Source organism: Argopecten irradians, chromosome 13, assembly GCF_041381155.1.
Source record: "Argopecten irradians isolate NY chromosome 13, Ai_NY, whole genome shotgun sequence".
Lineage (NCBI taxonomy): Eukaryota > Metazoa > Mollusca > Bivalvia > Pectinida > Pectinidae > Argopecten > Argopecten irradians.
The window spans coordinates 12,200,259-12,218,345 of record NC_091146.1 but is presented as its reverse complement, the minus strand read 5'-3'; the positions used below and the strand labels follow the sequence as shown (position 1 = coordinate 12,218,345).

At 35.4% G+C, this 18,087-nt stretch overlaps 1 protein-coding gene across 1 annotated transcript in view; it reads left to right on the top strand.

The window, feature by feature from the left end:
• Nucleotides 1-18,087, top strand: part of LOC138305606 (ankyrin repeat domain-containing protein 50-like) — a 477,373-nt gene that overhangs the window by 440,772 nt on the left and 18,514 nt on the right. Inside the window, exon 8 of the mRNA XM_069245907.1 lies at nucleotides 3,184-3,267. Coding sequence (XP_069102008.1) covers nucleotides 3,184-3,267 — 84 coding nt within the window. The remainder of the gene's footprint in view (nucleotides 1-3,183; nucleotides 3,268-18,087) is intronic.

Here is an 18,087-nt window from a genome sequence, read left to right as displayed (position 1 = left end):
TGCAGCTCTTACTATATACTTCCACTCGCGTCGATTCGGACAGTTCCCATCAATAACTTATTGAGATATATATGCTATTAAATTATACTTGCGAAGAATGTTGACTATATCAGGCACGAATCCGCCTTGTATCTTTGATGTTCCGTCATAATTCAGGGATTTTCAAAGTCTACGAATGAAAATATCTTTTGTTGTGCTATTTGGAGTACTACTAATCAGGCAGTGTAGAAAGTTCAATTTCCTCTTTTCAATTTCACTATTGATTCTATAAATGCGGAGCATCGTTTCACACATATTCGACCTTGAAGATTTCCTAAGATTTAGAATCATTTTTGTAGTATAGTGCTGGAAGATTTCTAGCGTTTGTCTGTCTTTTGCCGTAAGATTGATCCACATTTCAGACCCATATAACACGGCTGGTATATAATATAATAAGTTTCATTTGAATTCATAAAATAAGCTATTCGGCCGGTGTCAGACTAAAGCTACTCGTGTATGTACATGTATACAGTCAGTTATCTGCACACATGTTGGTCATATCATAATCCCTGATTAGTCTTGTATAACACGGAATGGATACATTGTGTGGGCTGTTGCGGTAGTAGATATCAGGTATTAGATATCATGGCCAAATACTGATGTGTAAACCTACCTGCTCTCTAGATCATGTTACATGTATTAACTATTATAAATAGAGCTGACCAGTGATATATCAAGGAGACAGCTAGACAGGGCTAGAGAGAGAGGGAGTTATTCTGGTCACAGCACCAGTATAATAAAATGAATCTTGAAGCTGTTTTGTAAAGTGGTAATGTTCTTTGGTTCAATAGTTTCTTGAGTGTTGTGGTGTGAAGATTTGTCGTTGAAATGATGAATAACTTCTACTGTTCTGTCGACATTTTATCATTTTACATTTACTATTTAAAAGAACAGTATAGGTACAGATATAGTTGCTGTGTGGCCCAAAATGGGACCACACACAAGATGAAACTTATTATATTATAGGTAGTATTACCTTCATATAAATGTTAACAGTGGTCAACTGCTTAGTATATGCACAGTCTGATCCCATACAAGTTATCGCATGTAACATGCTCCTTTCTTTTCTGCATGCTTTCTCCACAGCGTTTGAGATCTTTAGATCCGAGGATACTTCAATTCCTAGATGAACTTCTGATTTTACCGTCTTGAGCATATTCCCGCCCAATGTCCATGTGATATCTGTAATACAATTTTTAAACGGTATTATAGAACACTTAGAAGAATTAAAAGTAAAATTCCACGTCTTTTCATATTCTTCCGCGATGTTTAGTAGGCACTGAAGAGCTCTCGGACTCGTGCTAGTGAGTGCTGTATCGTCCGCTAGGCATGGGTTAGCACATTTATTTGACAAAATTCGCGCGCCTGCTGCCGATGCTTCTAATTGGTTAAGTAGATCGTTTATATGGAGGAGGTATAAAAAGTTGACATTATTCATCCTTGTCTTACTGATCTTTTCACACTGAACCAACGTGATTGGGCAATACTGTGGAAGACCGTACTGGCGATCCCTGTATATGGCTTGTACAGCTTTCTGAACAAGTTTCCGGTTATACCGAGTTCATATAACTGCTGAAACATGCCTTTATGTTGGACAGTATCGAAAGCTTTGTATGAAGCTGTTTGTTAGGAACTGGATATTTTCCGTTTCCATCCATCGAAGGACACGATTACGAATAACATTTTCCATCAGTTTGTAAAGGGTCGGTAGTATCGATATAGGACGGTAATTATTCGGATCGTTCTACTTTTTATGTCCACCTTTATATATTGGATTTTGCAACCCCAGTCTCATTGATATCGCTGATTAAGAAATGTTTTGATTCTATAGTGAAAGACAACATAATATTATGTCCCTTAAATACAGACGCCGACGGGCGGTATGAATATTCCATCTACATTTCTGTAATATCAATGACTCTTCTCAACGGAAATGTTTTCGATCGCAATACCCTACAAGTTAAACTATAAAGAATACAGAAGGATGTCAAAAGTGATAAATCTGCTTGCGACCATATATTAGAAAAGACTCTATTTCGATGGTACAATTCCATGCCGTAAGCCTGGCAAAACTTTGCCACCAATGCAATGTTCGATTTATTGCCATTTCAATGTAAATTGCTTAAACCTCAACCTTGAGATTTTTTTTTCAATATAACCCCATGTCGGTCATCATAAATCCAGAAAATACATCATTATTATGCGTTTCATTTAGTTGTTCATTACTTTATTTTTTGTAAGTTATATATTGTTGTACATTGTAATATAGATTTCAATACGACGGATATCGATGTCGTCGCATTGTTTACGTGTTCTGCGTTTGAGTGCACTAGTTGACACGAAGGCCTTTATTTGTAAATCTCGGATTTTTGGTACTTTTCTTACGTTTTATTGATATGTTATATATTGAACATTTAATAATCAAACAATTGGAAATATGCATTGAGCGAAAACATATATTTTGATGATAGGATTATCACACATCTGTTCTGGTTATGCCTTGTATTAATACTACTATTGATGTGGTCATTAGTTGCTGATGAAATAACAATGATTTTACCTATATTCACATGGAAAACACCTTAAGTGAGTAAGGTGTTATGTATTGGTGGGATAGATGAATTGTATCCCACCGTTTTGCTTGTTGCAGTATGCTTATCTGCTCCCGAGTAGTCTCTCAAGGAAGGTTGAAATCAGCTCATGTGAGCGCAACACTTAAGTCCACTAATCTTGGCTCCCTGTCATGTATTTATATTGTGCTGATGATGTCTTCAATGTGGATTATGTATAATTTCAGTACCGATGATCTCCTCCCTCCTGCGCACTTAATTAGTGGTTGACTTTGTTTGTTTTACTTAGTTTGACGTTGGCACACAGTGATACTTTAGTGGCTTTAAGAGTTTGTTACATTCTACGACCGTGACTTCCATCATTTGTGCTCGGTATCCAAATCCCTGATAAGCAAGTACAGTCTGTATGTGTGTTTAACGATCTTTTACTTGATGATTCCGGCTTCGATGAATTGCTACTTTCAGCCCATCACCATTTTTGATACGTTTGAAATATTTTCTATCATATCATTTGCTTCCATTTTAGTATCGTGCCATGTAGCTGATATAACTAAAATGTTTCGATTTGTTTTAGTATGACGCATTGAATTATGCAGCAGGTGGAGGGTTTACAGACATCGTAAAACTGTTGTTGAGCCACAGGGCAGACCCTAATAAGGTGAGTACATATATCAGTCTCAATCATGTCTTTTAATAAATTTTGTAATAAAAGGTACAAGGTAATATTATTTTAATAATTTACTAAGTGAAATAAATATGACGGCAAGTTAAGCCATTAAGTATGTATGAATGTCAAATTGTGTATTGTAGTTGCGACCAATTATTAGTGAAAAGAGAAAAACCTATTCGTTTTGATTGTACAGTTTCATGTAGCAAATATTCCATAAACATCGTCGCCGGTCCAATGTTCGATTAATTGCCATTTGCGCTGTAAATATTTCTAAAACAACATATTGATATCAAAAGAATACCGAAGGTCGTATCTGTTTTCTGTTATTTATTAGGACTATGTCAAAAAATTGAACCAAATAATATATTTTCCTATATTACTATCTTTTGAAAATGGATATACGGTTAGGCTTAATTTGACTTATAACCAATTAAACTAAATGTGTTTTCTAATATATCGCGAGACATAATCCGTTTTGCCTTGTCGTCATAATTACTGTGAGTTAGTTGACTATCACTGCATCAGACAGCAAAACAACGAAAGTAACATTCAATGTTAAAATAGAGTTCGCAAGTAAGCTTGCCTTTGTTTGGTATTGATAAAGTAACATTTTAATGACTACACTGTATATCTGCTACATTATTTCAAAGCCATTCATTAGTCTGTCTATGATAACACATTTTACATGTCGGATCCCGCTGTCTGTCATTTAAATCTTACAAGGATTACATTACTGATGCTGCCGATATTGCTGCTTGTTATCTTCGTTATTTCCGCCACTCTCACTTGCAGATAACGGGTCATGCTGTCCGAGAGATTTACCATGTTCAATGTAGTTGAAAAACACTAGAATTTCATCGAGGTGGAGTGGTGGTTTTCTAAAAGCAAGGATCGCTCCTTTACATGGCAACATGTATGCTACCATGGACTATGTGGCCTTCATTGTTTATGGCATTTATTGTCGAATCTACAGACTTATTCCATCTCTTCAACATTACGGTAGTTCTTTAGGCATTCTGGGCAAGGAGTAATGGCTTGTCTTTGTTTACTGGCATTCCCGGCACTTACTAGATCTCTGTATATCTGGTCCAGGTTGCGAATACCCTCGTCAAATATCATCCTGTGAAATTATATGTTGTAGTCCGGAGATTTAAGCATACAATCGTGCACTTGGTACACCTTTACTTTGACCTAATACAAGGTATTTGAGAACGGGACCCCAAGCGGCCGATCTTGCTGCTGACGGCCATGGCGGCCATTTTTCAAAATAGACGTCATAAAAATATCGAAAGTTTAATATCCTTAAAAACTAAATGATGCATAATCCTGCTTGATTATTTTCCCCATCAATTAACATAACTAGAGGAAGTTCAATTAATATCGAAATGGATGCCGCTTGTATTGACGACTACTGACTAGTGTCAAGTCACGGTCTAGCCCTTGTAAGCTGTCATATCTAACCCGGTAAACGGTTAATATAACAATCCAACTCTGTGTTTAATAGACAGGGATGTCTTAACTCGAGGATACAATTTGAATAGTTTATAGTACGATGCTCGCCGAGTGTTATAAACGTAAAAGTTATCCCGATTATTCAGATATCCCTGTCTACAAAACGCAGACTGAGGTGATTGACTATTTTACTGAAATGCTTTATCCTAAATAGTCCTGCTAATTGAAATTTAATATTAACAGAGTTCATCTACATCGTAAATATGTGTGTATGACGTTCTGTGGTGTAAACATTAAAAGAAAATATATAAGATTAAAAGTATCGTTGAAAAACTTTTTTATTCACAGTTTCCTACACCAGTCTTCAGAGGTATTGCCTATTTCTATCATCATTGGTTCCATTTAGTAAAACTAAGCTATTCCTCTTTTTGGCTTACAAATAAGAAATTGCACGTTAAGAGTTCTTCAATTGACGTTCTTTGTTTCTGATATATTTAAGACATTGAAAGTCAAGCTTATTCAAGTAAACAAATCACTTGGAATACTACAGGCCCCACTATCATAGTTCTTTAGGCGTTTCGCATATTGAAAAGCAGCATATCAGTTATTGTATAGAAGTCGTTTATGTTTGAACCTGTGACCTTTACTTGACGTCAAGGTCATTCATTCGACGAACATATTTGTAACCATTTCATTCAAGAATACATCAGGTTTAACATCATGTTTTTAGATGCCTATAAGTTATTGAAATGAAGTCGTTTGAATGAACAGTTTTTGCACGTCGACGGATGATCGCCATAGTAGGCCATGGGCTAGGAGGGTCCCACATGCACCCCCCCCTCCAAAAAAAACACCTCCGAACCAATATTTTTCTAAACCTTTAGGACCCACTGATCACAAATCAAAATGTAAACATTGCATAAGTTGGGATGAACTTCCGGTTTATGGTTAAAAATGGTGATTTTTCAGCATTTTTTTATATTTGGCTTGACGCAGCAAATATTTCGAAAGTCTTATGACCACATTTTAAGTTTAAGCAATAAAAAACAACAAAAACCAATGTTTACATCGTATAAGTTCCGGTTATGACGTCATCAAGATGGCCATCATCTCGAATTTCACTGAAAATGAAAGATAGTCATAACATTGACATTTTTCAACTGAAGTAGACAAATTGGAGTGGGACGACTGACTTATTGGTGTCTTCGGCGGCATACTTCAGTTATATTATATATAGCACTAAAAAGGGCAACAGCTCCGCTATACAAGAAGACGCAACACGAATATACCGCAGTCTAACAAAACACGCACCTCGCACACATACACGCAGCTCACTGCATACATGGGAGGTAGTCTTTACATGACCTGGCTATTAATAGGACGTTAATTAATCAAAAAACAAATAGACCAGGAGACAGAACCCGGAGCCTACCGCTCAACCAACAGGCCAAAGGTGGGGTGGTGGTCAATGGAGACAAGATAAATTTCTAAATTTAGTCGTCTTTTACGACCATGCAATAGGGGCAGCAGGTACAATACTAACGCCCTACCTGTAGGGCCAGATCAACCAAAGTCTATTATAGAAGTGGTAGTAGTTGCTTCTGCTAAGGAAGTAGGACAACTGTTTCGCCCGTTGTCAATATAATGTGACCGGCTGGAGTCTGTTGCTTGGTGTCTTCAGCGACATGTGTCAGTGATATAGCACTATACAATGGCAAGAGTTCTACAGTACAAAAGGACACAACACAAATATAACACAGTCTCCTATAGCACACACCACGCACTTCATGCACAGGACACTGTATACATGGAATGTTGTCCTTATATGGTCATGGCTGTTTATAGGGCGTTAATTTAATCAATTAATCAAACAAACAAACAATGAAAACGATTTCATAGAGTCAAGAATGGCGCTAACATAAACTGGTTGATTCGTTGATTTTACTGACGTCCTACTACAGCTATAGCATTTCAGGACAGTATCCCGTGTATGCCATCTCATATATTCTATGGTGTTGTCCCACCAAAGGACAAAAAGAAAAATATTCGTCAAAGTTTCTTTCCATAAATAACAATAGTATTTTCTTGAAAATAACAATATAAACATTGACCGACCAATTCCAATATAACCTAATTGATATAGTTTGTCCCGTGTTCTTTTGTTCTGAGAAGTAAAAATATCTGTAAAAATATCTAGCAAAATGAAGATGGTAGAAAGCAATGGCCATTGAAGTATGCACTTCCATGTAGGATGTTGGATAAAAAAAACCGGCAAGTTTTTTTGGTGGTAATATTTCGCGACCCCTAGGTTACTAAAGGTAATATGAGACAAGACATATGGCTCCTCGTCTGATGTACGCCTGCAAAAAGGTACCGAATCTAGTCGCTTTTTACGATCATGCATTGGGGATAGCAGGTGTAATTTCTACTTGAGACGATGACAACGCTGATGGTCTCTTGTAGCAAGGGGCATAGGACACATAATGCCGTATTTTATCTTTATTATCTTAATGCTTATACAGGTTCTGAAATGCAACATGACATTGTGTATATGTTAAATCATAACTCTCAGCATTTTTGTGTCCCACTCTTTCAAAACGGATAAGTAAAACTTCCGAAATTTATCATAATTATCAGTTCATGATGATAATTTCATGGTTTGAAATACGCACTACTTAATCATCACATTTCACTGTTACAGTTAAGTCTGTAATATTTGACAGTGTACTCTCAGTATTTTTATACTATGACAAAAACAGGGGGTTGACGAAAATTACCTATTAAAAAATGTGTATCCAGTGATTCATCAACTTGAGCTGTGTATGATGAACCGATGATAACCTGAATATAATTTCAAACATTAATAATTTAGGGTACTCGAGTAGGGTCTTGCTTATTCTGTTGCTTAAACGAAAAAAATAACAATTGTAACGATCGTATTTGCTGTGAAATTTGATATTTACTTTCGATTTGTGATAGAATGATATTGGATAAAGCCAAGTTTGATATGTCGTTATAAAGGCAATTTTATTTGGTATTTTCAGTCACAACAAAAACATGATTTAAGTGTTTTCACTATGAGTTATGCCAGGTGAAAAAGCCTAATGGGCTTAAAATTGACCAGTGTTAATGTAGGAGGCGCTGTAGTCATAATCATGGTCCAATCGGGGTTTAAATATTATAAACATATATGTATCAATGCAATTCAATGATTTAAATTAAAGAACCAAAATCGTATCGTTACCGGATTTTCACACCTCTTTTATCTATTATTGGGAGAGTGGTTGTTGTCAAGACTTAAGTATTTCCCATTATTGTACAAATATCAACTGTAATCCCTAGTCCACATGTTATAACCTTAACAAATTTCAAGGTGTTGTATTTTTTTTTTTTCATTTTAAATTAGGAATAGTAAAATACTGACAACCTCAAAGGAAATATCTTAATTTGGTTATTTTTAAAGATTGTGGTTTGAAAGTGTCTACTTCAGTTGAAAAATGTCAATGTTATTAATATTTTCCATTTTAAGTGAAATTCGAGGTGGTGGCCATTCTTAATGACGTCATAACCGGAACTTATACGATGTTAACATTGGTTTTTGTTGTTTTTGTTGCTTAATCTGATTGATAAGTGGTCAAAAAACGTATTAGAAATAACAGTTTGCTGTTGGATTTTTACTGCGTCAAGCCAAATATGAAAACTTTGCTTAAAAAACACCATTTTTGAGCTTAAAATCAGATTTTTTTCATTTCCTGTGTAGAAATCACTACATATATCGGATTTTTCGGTCCTGATATGTATTTGTTGTTCTATTGTGGTCATTTTGATACCTCATTTGTCTACTTCGGTTGAAAAATATTATGTTATGACTATTTTTCAATTTTTGGTGAAATTCGAGATGGCAGCCATCTTTATGACGTCATAACCGGAGAGTTCATCCCAACTTATGCAATGTTAACATTTTGATTTGTGATCAGTGGGTCATAAGGGTTCAGAAAAATATTGGTTCGGAGGTTTGGGGGGGGGGGGTGCATGTGGGACCCTCCTAGCCCATGGCCTAAAAAGGAAGTTGCAAAAAGGTATAAGTTTGGAAAATGTTGGAAAGAAATCATGTTTATTTGAGGAGATCTTTACGAGATCATTCCAGCAACCCAAGATGTTGTTCTCTATCAGCCCATATAGTTCAATAAAACTATATTTTTAAACTTATGCAATGAAGGCATATTCTATGTAAACGACTTAATGCATGAAGATGGAAATGTTATTTGTTTTAAATAGTCTTGTTCAGAATTACCATGTAAATATAATTTTCATGAACTATAATAGAATTATATGTGCAAGGCTTAGGGGTTGGATAAGGATGATTAGGAATTACGGGGAAATATTTATTGTGTTTTACAAAAAATATTAGAGCAACTGAAAAATATTGAAAAACTACGGCGGCGTATTAGGGCCACTACAAAATTTTATTTATCTTGTACGTACAACTTAGTATCTTGTACGTACAACTTAGTATCTTGTACGTACAAGATATTTTTAGCTCTGCTTCAGTAAAGATCATGGATGTGCTATGTTTGTATAATGGGAAGAACAACAACAACTCCATATTCTAGAAGTGAATGATGTCATTTATTATCATAATAAATGACGGAAATACAATCAATAATCCTTACTTATTATAAAGACTTGTTTGTTATATATAAAATGGAGTAAAGAAAATCCCTTATACAAAGATGGGGATCAATTAACGCCAAATATAGCCGGACAGAAAGGACAACTGTCCAAACTGTATGGTTATATCCCCCATCCACTTGATGTAGAATTTCTCAAAAGTCGCTGTGAAAATTTTCGTGTTGTGAATTTCTTTGTTCCATAAACAACTGAATGCGCATGCGCTTACACACATAATATCCGGACAATTTGTTAAATAAGAGTTACTCCCTTGTCACGTACATTTACTGATAATTATTGAATATAAATTACTTACTCAACAGACGCTAAAACCATTTATGTACATAACATAAATAAGACTATCTTGTACGCACAAGATAGTATCTTGTACGCACAAGATAGTATCTTGTACATACAAGATAGTATCTTGTTCGCACAAGTTAGTATATTGTTCGTACAACTTAGTATCTTGTACGTACAAGTTAGTATCTTGTACGTACAATTTATTATCTTGTACGTACAAGATAGTATCTTGTACGTACAACTTAGTACCTTGTACGTACAAGTTACTATATTGTTACGTACAAGATAGTATCTTGTACGTACAAGATAGTATCTTGTACGTACAACTTAGTATCTTGAAACATACAAGTTGAGTTGAACTGCTGTTCATCACCGCAGAATTGAGTCACCCGCCTGATATTTTTCGTAATTAAAGATAGTCGGTCTACTTTACATTGCTTCAAGCACGATCACAGGTTTATTAACTTATTTGACAATATTAAAAATACGAATATATATTAATGAGAACAGTATCTTTTTCACAATCGTAATTTGAAATTGCCGGATTATGAGTTGAAACTGTATAGTCACTTGCATTATTTTGAAACTGACACTGTATAGTTCCTTTCGAGAAAAATGTATAGTCGCTTGTTTTATAGATAAGATATATTTAGTGATAAAACGGATATGATACATCTCCGATGAATGATAAGTTTGATCTATTAAACAAATTCGTAATTTTCCTCAGTAATAAAAGTTAAATACTTCACAATGGTGCCATTATTGGAAATGTTTGAGCATTTATTTACTTCAGAATAGTAGTATTGAAAATAATTAACTGCCTCCGAAAAAATCCTAGGCATTATGCCCTAATTCGAATGAGTTACTGATTGCAAAGACAACAAAAGCAAAACAAAATATTTCATATGTGTTTTTGTGTTTATTAGACATATATACACACATCAATTATTGTCCAAATGATGATCATAGTAAATATTCTGTTATAAACATTTACATATAAGTGTTCGGAAACTTATCACAGCATTACAACTCCACAACATATATTCTTTTCTCCCTTTGGCTTAAACAAAGTTTACGTAATTATACGTATAGCATGCGATGCCATTGTAAGAGTAAACCAGCCAAAGCCTTTAATACCGAGAGTTTCAACATTATACTATCTTGTACGTACAAGATACTAAGTTGTACGTACAAGATACTAACTTGTACGTACAAGATACTATCTTGTACGTACAAGATACTAACTTGTACGTACAAGATACTAACTTGTACGTACAAGATACTAAGTTGTACGTACAAGATACTAACTTGAACGTACAATATACTAAGTTGTACGTACAAGATACTAACTGGTACGTACAATATAATAACTTGTACGTACAAATATACTAACTTGTACGTACATAGATACTAACTTGTACGTACAAGATACTAACTTGTAACGTACAAGATACTAACTTGTACGTACAAGATAATAACTTGTACGTACAAGATACTAACTTGTACGTACAAGATACTAAGTTGTACGTACAAGATAATAACTTGTACGTACAAGATAAATAAAAGTTTGTAGTGGCCCTAATACGCCGCCGTAAAAAAACCGTCTCGATATTTCTATCATAAATTATTGTCCACAGTGATTGTCTATCCTTAACAATTCACGAGAGGTGGCATACTAATTTACACATTAGCATTAATCAAGATCAGTCGGATAGCATCCACACTCTTCCATTCCATGAGAAAAAAGACTCAAAATTGCCAGGTTTACAATACAGAATTACTCATAAAATCTTTTTCATGAATTGTATGCTTTTAGAACGAAGACTACATTATTGTACCTTTTCTGGGATTGTCCACATAGTCAATCACTCTGGACAAGTCTTATAAATATTGTACAACTTAAATATAATGTTGTATTAGAGAGAAATCATGTTACTTTCTTATTTGTCTTGATTGATAATGTCCAAATGAGAGCATAGATATGTACACATTACTAAGAAAAATACATATCTTTGATGTGACAGTACGGGAGCGTTTCTAATTGGAACACATGTATGACATACATATTAAAGAAATATTTATAGAAATTATTCGACCTATATGCTAAATGCAACTGCAGCAAATAAGATCCGCTGAAATGGGAAAGTATCAGATTCATATTAGAATGAAACTTACAATACTTTATAGTAGTTTTTTTTATATATATTATTATATTGCAATGCATGTTTTCATTAAAAGCACTTGTTAAATGTTTATGTTATATATGTGATTGTGGCAATAAAAATATCCAAATGAAAAAAGTAATTGTGAAACAAGCTATAACAAGAGCGACTGGGGGAACACACCATGGCGGTAACCAGGAAACATAATTACAATGTAATGGAAATATGTTGTATTGTTACATTAACGAATAACAGAAAGGAGAAACCAGCAGCTAAATTCAAAACACAATTTAATATTATATATACAAATATTATTACAGAGATGGTTTACAATGTCTAAAGTAATTGGTGGTGGTACAAGAGTAGTACGATGATTTAAAGTGTTACTTATCTGTATGCGAATGTTCTTGGTATAATCCTTGATCCTTCCAGGTTTCAAATTAACAATAATCACAAATCCACAAGGAAATTGAATGTCCCCCGATGATTTGTAAAGTTCCAGGCAATATGAATAAAATCCACACAAAGTGTTGTAATAATCCACAGATAAAGTCACAATAGCTCTCCCAATAGAATCTTATATGGCGCTGTACAATTCTTGATATGTCTTATTACAGGTCTCATTACAGTTCTGATTAGCCTTGGGCAGCTGGAGTATATATAGCTTAACCCTAATTCAAGAATATTGGAGAACCTTCTACTTCTAGAAATATCTAACTAAAAGCAGTAAACAAATAAACACACATAACTTTCTGGAAATAGATCATTCTAGATCTCTACTTAAAATCAACATGTTTACAAACATATTTGTTTATACATGATTATATTCTAGAAAGTTCTATAACCTAGACTAATGATATGACCTTTATAGGATGTATTGATAAAAAAAGCTATAGGAGTTATCTCCCTTATCTCATAACTACATGTATTTAGTGTCATATATAACACACCCCTCCTTAAAGAAAAGAAAGTTTTCTTGAAAAGGAAACTTTCTTGAAATATCAAGTAACGTTTAAATCCTTGATAAAGCATCAGCTTGAATATTGTCTTTCCCTTTGATATTGTTTGATGTCAAGATTGTATTCTTGCAAAGTCAAACTCCACCTGAGAATTCTTTGTTTTTTTGTTTTTCATTTTCCCAATGAATGTCAAAGGGTTTGTGGTCGGTGAAGACCAACACAGGCACAACTGTAGTGCAGAGATACACATCAAATTGGTTCAAGGCCAAAATCAACGCTAAACATTCTTTCTCAATGGTGGAATAATTTCTCTGATGTTTGTCAAATTTTTTCGAGAAGTAACAAATCGGATGGTCAATTTGTTCAGTACCTTCTTGCATCAAAACAGCACCAACACCTACATCACTGGCGTCAACAAACAGTTTAAACTGTTTATTAAAATCTGGAGCAGTCAGAACTGGTGAGTTTGATAGCATGGCTTTCAATTTCTCAAAAGCAGACTTACATTCGTCTGACCAGACAAATTTGACATTTTTCTTTAACAAAGCAGTAAGTGGAGCTGCTATAACAGAGAAATTTTGACAAAATTTTCTGTAGTATCCAGCCATACCAAGAAACCTCATCAGCTCTCTCTTGCCTCCAGGAGCTGGAAAATCTATACTTGATTCTACTTTGGCCTGAACAGGTTTAACCTGCCCCTGTCCTACAACATGGCCTAGAAATTCAACAGTTGCATGACAAAATTCACATTTCAATAAGTTTACAGTCAATTTCATGGTAGTGAGTCTCTCGAAGAATTCATTGAATCCCGCGTAGATGGTCTTCCCACGTGTCGTGGTAGTTGATGACGTCATCAATGTATCCATCGCAGCCTTCCAGGTCTGATATCACGCTGTTAGGAAGACGTTGAAATGTTGCCGGGGCATTCTTCATACCAAATGGCATAACTTTGTACTGGTACAAACCTTGCGAGGTTACAAATGCCGACACTTCTTTATTTCTTTCTGTTAATGGCACCTGCCAATATCCTTTCAACAGGTCAAACTTGCTTACGTACTTGGCTTTGCCAACTTTGTCAATACACGAGTCAATCCTTGGAATTGGATAAGAGTCTATTTTACTGACAGAGTTTACTTTTCTGAAGTCAGTACAGAACCAGTATGTCTTGTCTGGCTTTGGTACCAGAACACATGGAGAGCTCCATTCACTTTTGCTTGGTTCAATAATATCATTTTCCAACATGTATTGAATTTCTTTTTTTAAGTGTTCTTCTTTCAAAGGATTGACACGGTAAGGATGTTGCTTGACAGGTGGCGCATCGCCTACATCCACGTCGTGATAGATAGCATCTGTTTTGCCTGGTGTATCCGGAAACAAATGTTTAAACTCAAGTATCAAATCTTCCAGTTCATTGCGTTCCTTTTCTGATAGATGACACAGTTTCTTGTCCAAGTTCGCGAGCACATCTGAATTCCGTAACTTAAGACCACAGTCTAAACCTACATCTTGTACACCACCATCTAAGTCTAATTTACAAATATCAGCTGTACTTTCACTTTGTGATGGTACAGAGGCCAAAGTAGCAATAGGTTGAGAGGTCTTGCTCTCTTCTCTATCTACATATTTCTTAAGCATATTAACATGACATAATTGAGTTTTCTTGCGCCTCCCTGGAGTTTGTACAATGTAGTTAACATCATCAACCTTTTTCTCAACAACATAAGGTCCAAAATATCTAGCTTGCAAAGGCTGACCCGGTATTGGTAATAGAGCCAAAATTTTGTCACCTGGATCAAAACTTCTTGCACGGGATCTTTATCATACCATGTTTTCATTTTGGTTTGAGTAAGGGCCAAATTTTCTTTTGCCAATTCACATGCCCTTGTCAACCTTTGCTTAAAGTTACACACATAATCTAAGAGATTCACTTTAGAATCTTCGTCCAAAATTTTGTCTTTCAAAATTTTCAAAGGACCACGTACAGTGTGTCCAAACACAAGTTCAAAGGGACTGAAGCCAAGAGATTCTTGTACAGATTCTCTAACGCAAAACAACAACATGTGTATACCTTCGTCCCAATCTCTTTTGTTTTCAAAACAATAAGATCTCATCATATTCTTCAATGTCTGATGAAAACGTTCTAAAGCACCCTGAGACTCTGGATGATAAGCACTAGACTTATACTGCTTGATCTGGAGCTGGTACATGACTTGTTGAAAAATACCAGACATGAAATTCGAACCTTGGTCCGATTGGACAGCTTTTGGAAGACCAACCAATGTAAAGAATTTAACCAAAGCCTTGACTATGTTAGGGGCTTTAATATTCCTGAGTGGAATGGCTTCAGGAAAGCGTGTGGAAGCACACATAATAGTTAAAAGATACTCATTCCCAGACTTAGTTTTGGGTAGAGGACCTACACAGTCTATAATGACTCTACTAAATGGTTCCTCAAATGCTGGAATGGGGTGCAAAGGTGCAACAGGGATTTTCTGATTAGGTTTCTATACCACCTGACAAGTATGACAAGACCTACAAAAATCAGCCACATCCCGTTTCAACTTGGGCCAAAAGAAGTGATCTAAGATCCTGTTATAAGTCTTGGTCACACCTAGATGCCCTGCCATAGGTACGTCATGAGACAAACTTAGAATATCTTGCCTATACCTCGGTGGGACAACTATTTGATTGACAAACTTCCAGTCTTCCTCGGGAGACACATCAGGGGGGCGCCACTTGCGCATCAACACGCCTGACTTACGGAAGTAACAAACTGGGACTTTCTCAGCCTCTTCCTCACTCAAAGCCCGATTACACAGTAAGGAGATTTCAGGATCTTTTTCCTGTTCTACTATAAGCTCCTCTCTAGACAAATATGATTTGCTCAACATGTCAGACAAAGAAGTACCCTTGTTAGGAACAACTCTGTCACTATCAAAGTCTACAGGATTGCTCAAAAGATCACACTTGCTCCCGACATCCTCTATATCATGAGCCAAGAAAGTGTCATCTAATCCTGGACTATAATGATCCTCAACTACTGCAACATCAGAAACCTTCTTACTCATTGAACGAGTTACAGCACAAGAAGGGAAAATACCAGGAAATTCCTGTTGAATAGTCTCAGCATCATCTGTTTTATCAGGGATACTGGACACTAAGGGATCTACCCTAACTTTCTCTCCAGCCAAGTCATTGCCTAAAATGAGCGACACGCCCTCTATCAGAAGTTCCGGTCTAACACCAATGGTGACAGGCCCAGTAACCCAGTCTGACTTTAAATAAACACAATGGAGAGGCACATTAACAAAACCTAACTCTACACCTTGAAGTAAAAACACTACTACCAGATGAGGTCTCCTCAGACAAAGGCACTACACCATCTAATATTAAAGAATGAGAAGCCCCAGTATCTCTCAAAATCTTCACAGGTTTCAAGTTGGTGATATCACTAGTAAGTGAAACAAAACCTTCAGAAATGAAGGGAGAGTACTTCTCCAATACACTATCAGACTCTGAGCTCTTAATTTCAACAGACACTTTAGAATCTTCCACAATATCACTAAGTTTCTGACTAGGCTTTGACATAGCTAACACAGAAGGAACTGACTGTTTACGCCTTTGCTCCTTACGCTGGAGAGAATAACATTCAGACATAGTATGCCCTACTTTCTTGCAGTAATTACAAAGAGGACCAGAAGGAGACCCCACACCTGCCCTATGATCTGTTTTAAAATCAGACTTAGTCTTATCACCTAATTTAGGTTTGTCGTTAGAAGGGCCACTAAAGGTTGGGTTCCTAGGCTGACCAAATTTACTAGTACCTGTGGTACTGTTTTTGTCTTGAGAACTGTTTTTAACAAATGAGCCTTTGTGGGTGAGAGCGTAATCATCAGCCATTGTAGCTGCTTCACTAAGTGTTTCAACTTTTCTCTCATCTAAATGAGTTTTTATGTTTATGTGGACACAACGTTTAAACTCCTCTATCAACAATAATTGCCTCAATTTACCGAAATCCTCATCAATTTCTTTAGAATCACACCACCTATTAAATAATTGTTCTTTTTCTCTGGCAAATTCTACATGAGTTTGTTCATCTCTCTTTCTCGAGTTTCGAAATTTCTGGCGGTAAGCCTCAGGAACTAACTCATAAGCTTTCAAAATAGCTTTCTTGACTACTTGGTAATTTGAAATGTCATCAACAGATAAAGAAGAATAAATGTCTCTAGCTTTACCAATCAGGACACTCTGAAGAAGCATTGTAAGCTTATCTTCAGGCCATTTCATACTATCAGCTATTTTCTCAAAATGCAGAAAATACTTGTCAACTTCTTTCTCTTGAAAAGGAGGAACTAACCTAATATTTCTACTGACATCAAAACCTCTGTTTCCTTGTAAACCCCTAAAAGTTAGATTACTTGAACCGTCTTGAGAAGCTAGTTCTAATTCTTTCATTCTAAGTTCTGTTTCAGCTTGAATTTTTTGCTTCTCTAGCTCTAACATCTGATCTCTCTCTTTTTCTTTTAATTCTTTCTCAATTTCTTTTTCTCTTAACTCTCTTTCTTTGTCTATTTCTTTTTCTCTTAACTCTCTTTCTTTGTCTATTTCTTTTTCTCTTAACTCCTTTTCTATTTCTCTTTCTCTCATTTCTTTCTCTTTATCTATTTCCATTTGTCTTAGTTTCATTTCATGTTCAAGTTCCATTTGTCTAATTTGAATTTCTGAACTGACTGTTTCCTCTATACTATCTAATGCACTAGAGTCAAATTTGCCATTGTCAACAAAATATCTTATAATTACTAATTTCAGCTTTCCTCAAATTAGTTTTGATAGTAAGGCCTAAATGTTTACTCAATAACAGTAAATCCTTCTTATAAACTTGCAAAAGAACTTCCAGGGATGGCGCTTTAACAAACTGTTCTACCTGCATAGTAGTCATATTTATCTAGCTGTTGGTTTCAAATGTAAACTCAAAGTTTGTACACAAATTTTGAAAATTTCTTAATTAAATTTTTCAAAGTTAGATTTCACAAATTGAATATCGATCCCGGACGAGCCCCCAATTTCTGTTACATTAACGAATAACAGAAAGGAGAAACCAGCAGCTAAATTCAAAACACAATTTAATTATATATACAATATTATACAGAGATGGTTTACAATGTCTAAAGTAATTGGTGGTGGTACAAGAGTAGTACGATGATTTAAAGTGTTACTTATCTGTATGCGAATGTCCTGGTATAATCCTTGATCCTTCCAGG